Source organism: Perissodus microlepis, chromosome 10 (assembly GCF_051167445.1).
Source record: "Perissodus microlepis isolate ML-2025 ecotype Zambia chromosome 10, ASM5116744v1, whole genome shotgun sequence".
NCBI classification, from domain to species: domain Eukaryota; kingdom Metazoa; phylum Chordata; class Actinopteri; order Cichliformes; family Cichlidae; genus Perissodus; species Perissodus microlepis.
Window position 1 is genome coordinate 7,132,414 of NC_140470.1, and position 13,467 is coordinate 7,145,880.

Genomic DNA, 13,467 nt, shown 5'->3' on the forward strand with positions numbered 1-13,467 from the left:
ATCACTCTGGGCTCCTGAGTGCTGTGTCAATTAAACAACAGTGGCCCAGGCAGGTGGAAAGGAGGACAGGCTAATTTCCTTGCTGCAGCAGTCTGGAGATTGGTTTCAGATTGCTGCAGGCGTTGACTCTATTCAGCCAACTCTCACTTTGACTGGTTCAATCACCCATACACAGCAGGCAGGTGGATAAGAGAAAGATTTCAGCCATATCAATACCAGGTGGTCTTCAAAGTGTACAGCGTTCAAACGTGATGAAACGGTGGGACACTCTGGGCTGTTTTGAGAATTCGTCACAGCAGTTTTTAATTACAAACTGAAATCTGAGCCGGAAAGCCAACTGCAATGAAAGGTTATTTGTGTGCATTCCTATAGAACAAGATTTTCAAAGTCTGAAACTGTGATGACTGTGTCCTCCTATAGTTTGTTGTCTATCCAGAGTCATGAAAAATATTATTTGACCCCCTACTGATATTGTCTGTTTTGCTGTGTATCTCATACTAAACCGTGTCAGACCTTCAAACAAAGTTAACTCTAAAAGTTTTCAGACCCTGCTGCCACAGCATTTCTGTGGGTTCAGATCCAGGCTAGGTTCACTAGGCCTCTCTAAATTGTTAATTTTATTCCTTTGAGACATTTAGAGATGGACTGACTCTTGCAGTTGTGCTTGGGCTTCACCTCACAGACTGACTGAATGACGTTCTTCTTTTCTGTCACAGAGCAGCATTTTCTTCCTCAGTTATTGCTAGATGCACTGCCCCTGTAGTAGCAAAGCATTGCTAAAATCTAGCACTTCTACCTCCACAGATTTCTGTAGTTTTAAAGTACTTTATTTGATTTATAGTAGATATAAAAGTACACAAAGCTAGTTTTAGCCACTCCCTTATTCACAAGGGGGTACCACAGCAGGTAGTTCCACGTGTTTAATTTCGCAGACTTTTATCCCAAATGCTCTTTGGAACACAGGGGGGGTGTGTCTCCTCCAGGGATCAAACCAGGGATTTTTAACTGGTTAGCTGAATATGGAAACGACGACACTATCGAGTCACTGGCTTTGGATTCAACAGTCCATGCAACATTTTTCGAGTTATCAAGCTTTGTGTGACAAAATATGTGTGAACGTTAATGTTCTTCTGAATTCTCTCAGCAGTAGTTTTTGGTAACCACTCTGACATGAAGGCCACTTTTCTTATGCTTTTTATTTTCAGATCGAAGATTAATGATCTCTGAGCTTTACTGAGTTAAGAGAAGGTGACAGTTCTTGGAAGTTTTCTTGCATCTTCCTAGATAAATCATGTAGTTTGCATTATCAGTTGTCTCTGGGAAGGCTCTGTATTGTTCCAAGCCTTCTCCATTTGTAGAAATTCTCCTCACTGAAGATCCATGAAGTCCAGGAGCCTTAGGGATAGTTTTGTATTATGCAAAAGGATAATACACAGTTCAAGTTTGTCTCTGAGAAGAAGAATTTTTTTTTTAATGCAGATTCCAGCAATCATCCAGTAAGCGTTTAAAAGAAATGGATAGCCTCCTAGCCTCCTTTTACTTCAAGCAGTCTCTTTTGAAGTTTGGAGACCTGTTCTCTGAGTTGTAATCTTCTGTGCTCACAATGTGACACTGATGACTCCTCTGTGAACCCTGAGGAACGAGGAGGGACTTCTGCCACTTTTAAGCTACCCTATACTCAGAGAATGCAGTTTCCACCAACTTTTTAAATAAGATTTTTTTTCTTTGAAGCTCAGTATGCCATGGAAGTTAGTGCTCTGGGATCCTTGCCTTCTTTGAGAAATATTATATATTCAAAGTTTCCTGTTATGTGTGAGCCAGAAGTTGTGGCTCATTTTGATCATTAGCATGCAGAACAGAGATAATTTCATGGAAATATTTATGGATGAACTTAATTGTGGCTGATGAGTTTTGTGAACTACAGCCATTGGGAAATAGAGAGGATGAGTATACATGAAAATTAAAATAATGATGTTGGGAGATGAGGGCAGAGCAACTGACTGCACACACAGAAGCCCTTGCTTGTATAGTGATGAGTATATTTAAGTGAAATATTAATAATTCCTATAGTGGGCAGCTGGTTTGGACAGAGCGTGCATGGGGCAGGCTAATCTCCCAATGGCTCTCTGACATTCCAGGCATTAGAAAGAGGCTGGGAGGAAGGGAAGGCGCAGTTGAGGAAATTGCTGTTATCTCCATCCTTGGATGAAAGAATTATTTTTATATTCCACTGTTCAATCTCCAATGCCCTTTAGGTAAAATGAATCACACAGAAGAGATTAAAGTTTTGTTTGCATTATTTACCCTTTAAGACTCGATTCTTGGTTGCACTTAAGAAGAGAAAGTAGTAAATTATTCTTATTCCTAAAATCCAATTAGATCTTACAGTGTGAAACATTAAATACGACTCGTGTCTTCTGAGCAAACAAGGACACATGATAGAGGCTAAACCCGTTAATATTACTCAACATAGGCTGTAATAACTGAAATGTCATCTCACAGAAAAGCCTTCTGGTTTTGTGACTTATTTACATCCTCAGCCCTGTGCATGTATCTGAGAGGAAAAGTCACTTGGCACTTTTAATGAGATCTGCTAATGTTCATGTAAATTGTCCTCCAGGGACTGCAGGATTATTATTCTGCAATGTAAGTGGCTGTGTGGCAAATTTAGAGAAGTCAGTAGCTGAGGCGCTACAGAGACATCATACATGGGCTTTTACTGTAACCCACATCCATGGATGCACTTCAAAATAAAATTAGTGAGTCAATGGCTGAAGCTTTTGGCTGAAATGTAAGTTTTGTGCTAGATCTGCTGTTAGCTTTGAGCATATTTAAGCCATATCACATTAGTGGAAGCGTTGCTGTGCTGCATATCAGTGCAGCTGTGATTTGGTTGCAGATAATTTCCAGGCATCCTTAATGCCCTTCATGCTCTTCTGGAGACTATTTGTGGTGTGCGGCCTGTGAGTTAGTTCAGGCAGTCAAGTTAAAATGGTACAAAATGTATACAACAGAAAATTTTCTCATAAGCACATTTTTCAACACCGCTGAGGGATAAGCGTGTCTATCATGTCGGTTTGATGCATCTGGGAAAATTTTCATTGCAAAGTGCTCTCTGCATTTTAAACATTCTGTGTCTGGTTGTTTTTTTTTCTATATTCTGTAAAAAAAAAAAAAAATCTCTAGCTGATGTACCTGTGTGGTCAAATTAGTGAAGATGTTTTCTCACTTTGCTTGTACTCCATCTAAAGTTCCAGCTGAACTCTAAGGGTGTCATGATCAGGCTGTGCGGCACGCAGGAAATAGGACCCAAACGCAAACTCACGGGAAAACAGGACTGAACTCAAAATACAGCTTTATTGCTGACAAAAGATAACAGTGATACAAAATAACATGAAACTAAACTAGGAAGTACTAAGGAACTGACTTACGAGGAAACACACAGAGGGCCACACAGTCATGAGGGAGAACGCGACACCGAACTGAGGGAGACGCAGACATAAATACACAAAGGGTTAACGAGGGAAGTGGGAACACACGGGGAACACAGGTGACACTGATAATCATAACAGGACACGGCAGGAGTAAATGCAACACTGACGGGAGACTGTCAAAGTAAAACAGGAAGTACACAGAGGTTCAGACAGGAGGAGAGAGAGCACGGGGAGAACACAGACATAACGGGCTGGGGAAAACATGGAATAAAACACAAGGAGAGACGAGGGCTCACAGATACACAGTGGGGCACACAGGGGGTACGAGTCACAAGGGGAAAACACATAAGGAACAACGTAACAGAGCAACCCAGGAAGCATGGCCTAAATAAGGAACAATACACAAATACATGAAAACTAAGAATACTGGGCCACCATGGCCCAGGACCATGACATCGGGCCACTGTACAACGAGCTTTAAACACTCCCAAACACTAGACTTTTACACATGAAATCATCTTTGCTGTTGCAGACAGTATCTTTGACTACAAAGCCAAATCTGGATCTTTGTAAACCAGTCACATGCTGCATGAGGCATCCAAGGTCATGTCCCTGTCATGCTGAAGAGATTAGAGAGGCAATTAAAGATGATCTGGAATTAATAATCAGCCTCGTGTTTGCATGGCACAATCTTTTCTGCCAGCGTGCTGAAGATGTGTCGTAGTGTTTGCTGTTCTGACAGGCATAGACTGACTCAGGCACGCAGACCGGAGCCCGCCTGTGGTCACCTGCCGCTAACCCTGCTAATCACATCAGAAGCACTCCTATGTGAATCATTTCTTCCTGCACATGGCAGCACAGTGGAGTTTGTAGCTGTAGCTTGAACCTACTGTTACAGTCAAGGAGAGAATTTTTAAAAAGCACGGTTTGATCCCCGAGGATCAAAAAGGAGGGAAACTAGTCCAAGCCTTGAGCTGAGGTCGGGCTCGTATTCCTCCGGATTGTCAACCCACAGCTGAACCGGGTGCCTGGGATGGACCCTTACAGACGGCATCTCTTTCTTCCTCTGAAGTGAGACTCAGTATTTTTCTCTGTGTTGAAAATGGGATAGCGGTGGTTTATTTCTGTCACACTGCGCCTTTGAGGTTGCCAAGGATGTCTCTCCACCAGAGGCCAAAGATTTTTAGCTGCCTTCTCATTTCACCTCGCTATGCCTCTCATGCCACTCATTAATTCAGAGTTTGTTGCTGTTGTCACTGCTGTCACAAGTTGTATTGTGTTAAATCTTTGCTAAACATGATTTATGAAGTCTTGCTCTTAGCCCCACACACAAACATGGATTTCTTTTTGCAGGGTTCTGCATCTGAGAGAAGAGATGTTTGTAGTTCCAAAATCCTGTCTGTGGAATTCTTCAGCTGCATCAAACAGCCTCCTGCAGTCACCCCCTCCTCCCCCCTCCCCGTGCCTTCACCCTCTCTTTCTCCCCGCTAGAATCTCTGTGGTCTTCAGTCAAAATCCACACTCTTATTTCACTTCCAAATCAACAGCAGAAAAGTGAGTGAAGTACTTCACAGAAATTCTCACTCACAGCAGTTGAACAGTAGGCTGTATCTATCCATGACATAAACAAATCAGAGAGGCTGTTTTATGAGCTTTGGTATGTGGCAGTGAATAAGAAGTGACATGTATCCAAAATTAAGATTCAGAAAACAAAACAGGGCCACAGTGCGCACCTGCCTCTGGCCTTGTAACCTCTGTTTCCTATTTTGCATGCACCTTCCATCCTACTCTGACTAAAAAAGAAAAAATGGAAAATGGTAAAAAACGTTGAGGCCGCTTGTTTCCCAGCATCCAACAGCAAACCAACGTGTCTGGAATCAAGACAGCTGACCTTTGGGAAGCTAAACACATCCTCTGGGTGCCAACGTGCTAAAAACAAACCAGAAGCTTCCAGCCACGGGGCAAATTATTTTAGAAGGAGGGAAAGCATGATGGAAAACAGCACTTACTTAGATATGTGTACAGAAAATGCATCCAGAAGGCGACAGCCACCCAGAGTGTGTTTTTGTCTTTTTTTGCAGCTACTCTCTGCTCCGTCAAGGTCAGGCCCCCTGTTACTGCCACCCTATAATCATGGCTGAGGTGCATCCACTGAGTGAGATCCAATCATTGGTGCCATTGTGTACAACATACAGTGACATGCTGACATGCTCTGAGAAAGGGGTGATGGGTTAGAGAGTGTTGGCTTTTAGAGAGGAAGTGGCTCCAAGGAGACCAGTACCACCTCTCAGAATGTTTTTTTTATTTTATTTTTGTAACCACTGAGATGGAAAGTACTTAAACAACCCTGATACACAATGCAAATTGAAGCCCACTGTCTTATTGTGTTTGTATGTTTTTTCCTCTGGAGCTACAAAGCCAGCCCGATTAACCTATCAACAGACAGAGATTAGACACTCAGGAAGTGAAGGTAGCAGAAGATAAATCTAAAAGGATTTCTAATATGAAGCTGGATCACTGTAGAGGCCAATAATTCAGCAGTGCCTAACCTACATTTTACTCCCTTATTGATTTCATGTCAGTGTTATAGGTGACATATCTAATAATTTATTGCTGAAACAAATATTATCATCTTGTCCCTGTTCTGGTTCAGTTTATTCTTCTCTGTCCTAATAATAAAGATCAATGTTTGCATGAAAAGGTCTGTCAAGATAGTATACAGATGGCCCCACATATGTTCTGTGTTCAGAGAGCTCTGGTGTAGCATACAAACTGCAAAAATATTCCTATAGTCAGATATAGAAAGCATATTGCATATTGAAGGAGCTCCACATTTCCCACCAGCTTTGGTGGAACCAATCCATAAGTGGAAAAAAAAAATAACAGAGGTCATGAAAAAGAAAGTACTCAACTCTTGATTGCATATATGTTGATGCCATGTTACAAAGGTGCACTTGTTTTAATTTGAAGAGATTTACCTACCTGCTATACAATGCCTCTGTTTGGGGGGGGGCAGCCAATCGGGAGACAGCTGGCTGAAAAGGAGATTAGCTAAAACATCTTGTTACAGCCAGTGGATAAGTGGAAAAATCTGCAGAAAGCATAAGACAGGAATGGGATCATTTTGAACTGTGAGTCAAGAATCAAAGTATGGAGCAGGGAATTGATATCATCAATTCCCTTTAACTCCATTTCTCGAAAATCTGCAAATGAATGCGCACCTGAAAATGATGCAACTGGAACGCAATTCAAACTGCTGGGCAAACTTTTGATGACAGAAAATCAGGCAGAAATACAGCATTTGTGTGTATTTCATGTTTTCATTTGAGGAAGGTTACAGTGTCCTCATTGCTCTGTGCTTTTCAAATCTCTCCAGTAACAAGTGACCTTTAAGTCACATGCAAATATGGTCACAAAAATTACAGTGTGCTATAAAAATTAAGCCAGTGGTGTCAGTGTAAAGACATCGTCTTTCCGTTGTAGTTTTGGGATGTCCTGTCATCACCTGCAAGCTATTCAAAGAGGCAGACAGGCAAAATAATGAAAGATCCCAGTAGCGTGAAGCTCATAGGGGCTGCAGAGGGTAGGACAAATATTATTTGCTTTTCAGACAATGATACAGGCAAAAATTCCCCTTTGGAAAACCCCCAAAAACTTCACTATTATTTCAGTCTGGGCAGTGTCCTCTGAAATATCTCATTAGCTTAATATAACATTAGATTCCTAATGAGAAAGAGATTTTTTTTTCACTGTGTGGCCACTTTGTGAATGTTATCCTTATTAACTGATCTTTAAGTGCGTGATCCATCCACTGCATGCATTGATGAGTCAGCCTTGGATGGGTTGCCAGCAGTGTTGGTCAAGTTACTTGAAAAAAGTAATCGGATTACAGTGCTGCCCATCTCTGGTTGCCATCGACAATTTAACTCAGAGATCACAATGCTTGCATGGAAATAATGGCAATCTTTCAGCATTTAGTGATGAGCGGTACCTTGCACGGCAGCCGTGTGTGGATATCATTTTCCGCTGTGGGCTTGTTTTGTTGCATGTTGCATAATGTCAGCAGAAGACAGGCTGCAGTATAGACACAGCAGAGGCCTCCCCAGCGGCAACGTCCAATCAAGCAGACAGCACAGGGAAACCACTGACAGAGGTTAAGGACACAGCAGTGCAGCCTTCTTTCTTCTCTTTCTAAAGAAATGGCACGAGTCACGGGCTCTGGAGCAGAGTATTGAATGTCCAAGTGTGTGTTAATCTGTTTGGGATTTGAAATAATTGATGGCGGCGCTTTGTGCTTGCGGCTAAACAACTTCACTTAGCACATGACTAATTACAGACAGTGTTTGTCGGGATGTGACAGTCTTATACGCCTTTGCAATAATAGCAGAAGAGGTCAGTGCCAACATTAATACAGCAGCTAGAGATAACCTTCAGTCCCTGCAGAGGACTCGCACACAATTAGCTGTGTGCTTTATCGGCTCAATGACAAGTCTCCCTTTCTGCTCTGACTTTTTCTTTTTATCACACAATTAAATAATTTAGTTGTTTTAACTTGAAAGAAAACAGATTCTCTGCCCATCCCATCTCCCCGGGAAAAAAAGGAATGATGCATTAATATAATGAGGAGGCTCCAGTTTAACGTAACGACAGATGTGGGCCAGGCTCTACATCTGGTGAAGAATTTAATTTGGAATGGGAGGGTCCTTTTGCTCTGATTTTCAGATGTTATCATTTCATTTAACCTTGCTGAGAATCAGAATCAGAATACTTTATTAATCCCGAAGGAAATTAGGGAATGAGCCTGCCTTTAATGTTGGGATGTGTGCATGTTGTGACATTTATGGGGAGGGCTCATGGATCTCTTGTAGGCCAAGACAGGACTTCCAGAATAAACCACAGACTGTATACGAGAGAGAAGAGAAGCTGATGGGGAATTTTAATGATCCACAGGGTGTGGATTCTCTGGGAGCAAAAAGAACTCCAGTCCTACAAGAAAATAATCGTACCGCTTAGGTTATGATCCCAACTACTAGATTCAAGTCCTGTTAAATATCATATGATGGGATATGATTTGTAATTTGTGGTCACAATAAAGCAGGGTATACTTTAGTGTGGTCTAACCCTAACCCCTGTATTTCTCAGTCTGATCCACCTTCTTTATAACATCTGCTTTCAAAACACAAAGATAGTGATTCTTCAGCTCAAGGCTTCAAATCAAGACCTCACAGTGGCAGCGTCTATCTTTTATACACAGTCTACAGCACGTATGCCGTTATCCATAGTGCATCTCCAAACCCACAACCCTGCTCTCTTTGTAGCCAAAGAGCTATGCAAATTAACATAAACTGCACATTTTTTTACTTAAGATGCGGGTTGCTTCATTTTTCTCTTGTCATTTAATAATTAAGTCCTTTAAATTTAATGTTCCATAAGTGCATGTGAGTTCTTGCTTGTGCTTTTGTTGAATCTGTGGGATGCATAAATGTAAATTACTCTGGAAGCACACAAATACACGCACATTAAGTTACATTTCATTTCACATCTAAATGAACTGTCTGTTATTCACAGAGTGATTCATATATCACATATTCCTGTCTTTTCACCAGTTGTGTGTTGCTGCTGTCTGCCTGAATGTCATTTTAAACACCCTTTTTAAAGATGAGAGCTTTTCTCCTTACCATCTTCTGCAGGCGAGCGTGTGCAGATGAGAGATTACTGTCATGGAATATCAAGCGCTGATTTACTGTATAATAGATTCAGAGATGATGCCTCCTGCTGTCCTGCCACCTGTTCTGTCACCCGAGAGCCGTGTCGCTACGCACACATCCACAGCTTGTTTACCAGCACACGGCACTCCAGAACACAAGCACATCCCTATTAACCAGTCAAAGACTACCAGGAGCAGCTCAAATGCACAAAAGCGCGAGACGGCACAGCATTAGCTTGTTCGCACACTCCCTGTGATTAGATAAAAGAAAAGGGAATGGCTTGTGACTGTAGCTCTGAGAGTCTGTCCATCCAGCTTCAGTATCAACCTGTCTTGAGTCCTCAATGTGTGGCAGTGATGAAGTGCCTCAGCCGGCCTTCTGTGCCTCCGCACTGAAAAATGAAGTCATTAGTTGTAGAGGGAGAGGAGCTTAGGCTCGCGGGCACGCTATAAGCCCTTCCACTCTTCCCGTGGGCTCAGCACTGGCCTTAAAAGAACGGTCTGTCTTAATCAGAGTCCAGTCCACACAACACTTCCACCAGATGCTTTTTTATTAACAAAATGACATTCTCACCATTTCATGAGTAAATGAGGCAGAAAGAGAAAAGATTAAGGAAGTCAAAATCAAACAGGGCATTCAGTTTCTTCTCACACTAACCTTTGTCACTCATTTCTGTCTTTAAGCTGCTTATTGCTCCCATTGTTTTTTCCCTGTCACATCATATGTTTTTTATATGACCTTTACAGTTTACAGCTTTAGTTTGCTCCACTAGATACGAGAGTGTAGAAGAGGAAGCAATCTGTCTCCTAACCTGCCTTTAGGCACTACTTAGTTGTTGACTCACAGAGCTGAAGTTACTTCCAGTTCTCTCTCTGGCTGTGCATGTCCACATGTACCCAAGATCCAAATTGTGTGTGTACGTGCGTGGGTGCAGTATATTGGTGCGAGTGTGTGCAAGTGTACTCCTCAGTTCAGGCAGAAATGCTGCAGCCTGTCCAAAGATATTAACATCAAATGAAGCGCTCACCTTTCAGTTTCAGAATGTTTGTGGCTTACTGCTGGTTCAGATAGTGTGATATACTGACAACATTTAGAGATGGGTACAAAATGGTCTTTGATGGGGATTTTTTTTACTAAATGCATAAAGATTACTCCCACTGAGTGAAAACCTCCCAAAACAAGGGAAAGATCTGACATTAAATGATTAATGTGAATGAGACCCACAAGTGACAGCTTCTCTCATCCCTTCTCTCCGTTGACCTTTGGTCTCTTCATCTCTGTCTCGACAGATTCAGTAATCATGTATGATGCAACAAGGGTGCCGTCTCCGAAAGATGGTGCAAACGGTTTGGCCCAGCCAGTTGTCCCCGGAGCAGGAGCGGGAACAGCTGTAGGATCTGGAGGGCCAACTGCAACTACAGTGCTGCAAGCTAAAACTGAAGAGGGGCAGCCAGTTGAGGAGGAGGAGGAGGAGCCCAAAGCAGAGCCTGTCCTGGTGAAAAAGCCCCACAGAGAGATTCTGGACCATGAGAGGAAGAGGAGGGTGGAGCTCAAATGTATGGAGCTCCAAGAGATGATGGAGGAGCAAGGGTAAGTAAAGAACAAATAGTAAAAAGACAATAGATAAGATAACAGTACTAAGTTGGTCAAAAATAACTTGATTATTGACCCTGAGGGAATGATTATATAGGGTACAATGATAGTCCTGAGTGTTATATTATTATAGTCCTTTATTTATAATTTAATTTGTTTGGAGACCTTTTTTAAGTTATTTGAAGAGCTGAGTAAGTTTAGGTTGCCATGGTAAACACTAAAGTAATTTTTAGACAGCACAGATTATACAGATTACAAAACAGAAGATAGAAACAAGGTTAAATAAATAAGGTTACGGGTAAGAATGTGCTTGCATTCATAGTTAGTCACATGTGTAGCATGAATAAAACCAGAGTTGTTGAGGCAACTAGATTTATTAAACTAGACGGGGAGCTGATTTGCTAGGCTTACAGTGCCTTAAGCATTTACAAAGTTGCATTAATAAAGAAATAACTCAATCTAAACCTAATCAAAGAGAGGTTTAATAGTTTGGTCTATTGATTCGCGCTGGGCTTATTTGTTATAAGGTTCAGTCGTTAGTAAGAAAATTCCCCAAGGAAGCCATCTGTTGAAGTCAAACTAAAATATTACCTGCAGAAGAGTTACAGTTTCAGTGGTAAGGCACAACTTTGACTTTGAGGGAAAATTGTTTCCACTTCCAGCTTGCATTGCACTTTTTTCAAGTTTTACTACTGCTCATTGGTCAGTTAGCTTAGTGCTCATTGGCCAGTTAGTGTTTGTCGGAACGTTGCCATCTTTAATGCAAACTGCAGGCAACTGTGGCAATCTCCTTATGAGCAAACTAATTTGTGAAAGGCAGCAGTCACTTGCCAACCAATATAAATAGAATTTTTCCCTAGTTATGGTTGCTATGCACTCACCACCTGGTTGCTAGGTCTTTGTGACTGGGGCCAAAAAATATCATAGAGCTATTAGATGGGAGAATACTACAATGTAGTTGATATTTTATTTTCAGTTCAATACATGTTTTTCTTGGACAATTTTCTTACTAGTGGCTGAAATTTAAAACAAATTAATTTTTTAAGACCAAGAGCAGAGATTGCCAAGAGGTCTCTAGGCCTGTGTGGCTGAAGCCTTAACCCTTGAATCTCACAATCTAGCACCTAGTCATATATTGATCCAAGTTTTCTTTTTTAAAATTATCTCCCTTCATGTTGAAGCATTTCTTTATTATTTCTGCAACAGTACTTTGCTGCTCTTGTTCTTGGCTGCTATTTTTTTCCAAGTCCTGTAATTTGACTTGATATGCTGGCAGCAGGTTGGCAATATGAGCTATGTCTTCTAAATCATGGGAGACAATTTTGTGAGCTAAACGCACAAATAGAAGTGGAACTGCTAGCCTCATAGAGCATCTCGGCTCTTGATTCAGCTGAGCAAAAGGTTGTGTTTGGCTTTGTAAGGAAGCCCACATGTGATGCATGTATATTCAAACTAGAGTCCAATCTGAAATGCTTGCGTAGGCAAATCGGATGGAAAAAAAAGAGTTGCTCTTGGGTTTTGATGTCAACTGACATTACCTTTTTCAGAGAAACGGTAGTTGTTTATCTGTTTTTCACAATGCAGTTATTGGGATGCTGGTTGGAGTGCAAGCCATAAAGGCTTGTGTAGCACAGAGCCTGACATTGACAGGTATGTACCTGTAGGGGTGCTGAGTTCACAAGCTGCACCAGAACATTACATTCAGACACCGTAACCTGCCAGAAGTCATTTTCATCATAATATTGGGAGGATGAAAAAAAAAAAAACTATTCTCTCTGGAAGAGTGGAGTAAACTTAAGGAGCTGTGTTTTTGTGAGGAAATGGTGCATAACAATGTGTTTTTATACTTTTATCAGCATGCTTTGGAAATGTTATCAGTCACAGTGCTCTGTCATGACACAATGGAATCATATTATTCTTTTATTCTCATTTTTAAAACAGGCATTATTGTGAGACACTGAATTAAACTGCAGTCCTTCTTGTAGGAGGTTGCTCTGAAACCTCTAAAGATAGAGCTAAAGATAACCGTTTCTTGGCATAAGAAGGGTTCAGGGTGCAGGACCTGGGTGCTTCCTGATTGGCCGGGTGCCCCAGTTAACATAATTGGCAGCACTAACAATCAGCAGCCCAGCGAAGAATCATGTATTTGCTTTAAGGTCTCCTGCTTTCTGGTTGGGTGCCTGTGGAGACACAGGGAGGTGTTGAAGGGCCTTGTCATGGGTGTCAGGGGATTGTACACTGTTCCCAAGCCAACAGTGGGAGTTAGTTAGGGAAGGTAATCATGCATGCATATAGAGATGTAGCAATTCAATCACCCACCCATTTCTGCTTCCCAATGTTGCCACTGACTTGAATTTTACTCAGCTAAATGTGTTACAGCCATAGGGATAGTCAGCTCAGAATGCAGGACAGCCCAGCCGAGTCCATTTCATTAGCATCCAGCAAAAGTTAGGAAGAACCATGGAAACTGTAGAGATGGCAGTCAGCCCTTATCCGCAATCTCAGTGCTTCTCCCTGCCGTGTTTGCTCACACACGCACACACATACTGTACACACATGCACACTGCTGCTTGAATAACTACAGCTCGCAGCCAAACTCCAGGCGAGACCATAATTAATGATGAGCTCTGTGATCCTGTGTCAGTGCAGAGAAAACTCACTTTCCCACTGATACCTCGTGACATTTTACTCACATCACATTTGTCATTTACAGAAAGCTGACTAATCCATGA

General features: G+C 41.7%; 1 protein-coding gene across 5 annotated transcripts in view; it reads left to right on the forward strand.

Annotated features, from left to right (window-relative positions):
• Positions 1-13,467, forward strand: part of srrm3 (serine/arginine repetitive matrix 3) — a 130,333-nt gene that overhangs the window by 58,465 nt on the left and 58,401 nt on the right. For all 5 annotated transcript variants that reach the window (XM_084941659.1, XM_084941660.1, XM_084941661.1 and 2 more), the window contains one exon: positions 10,432-10,732. In XM_084941659.1, coding sequence (XP_084797785.1) covers positions 10,443-10,732 — 290 coding nt within the window. In that variant the 5' untranslated portion in view covers positions 10,432-10,442. The remainder of the gene's footprint in view (positions 1-10,431; positions 10,733-13,467) is intronic.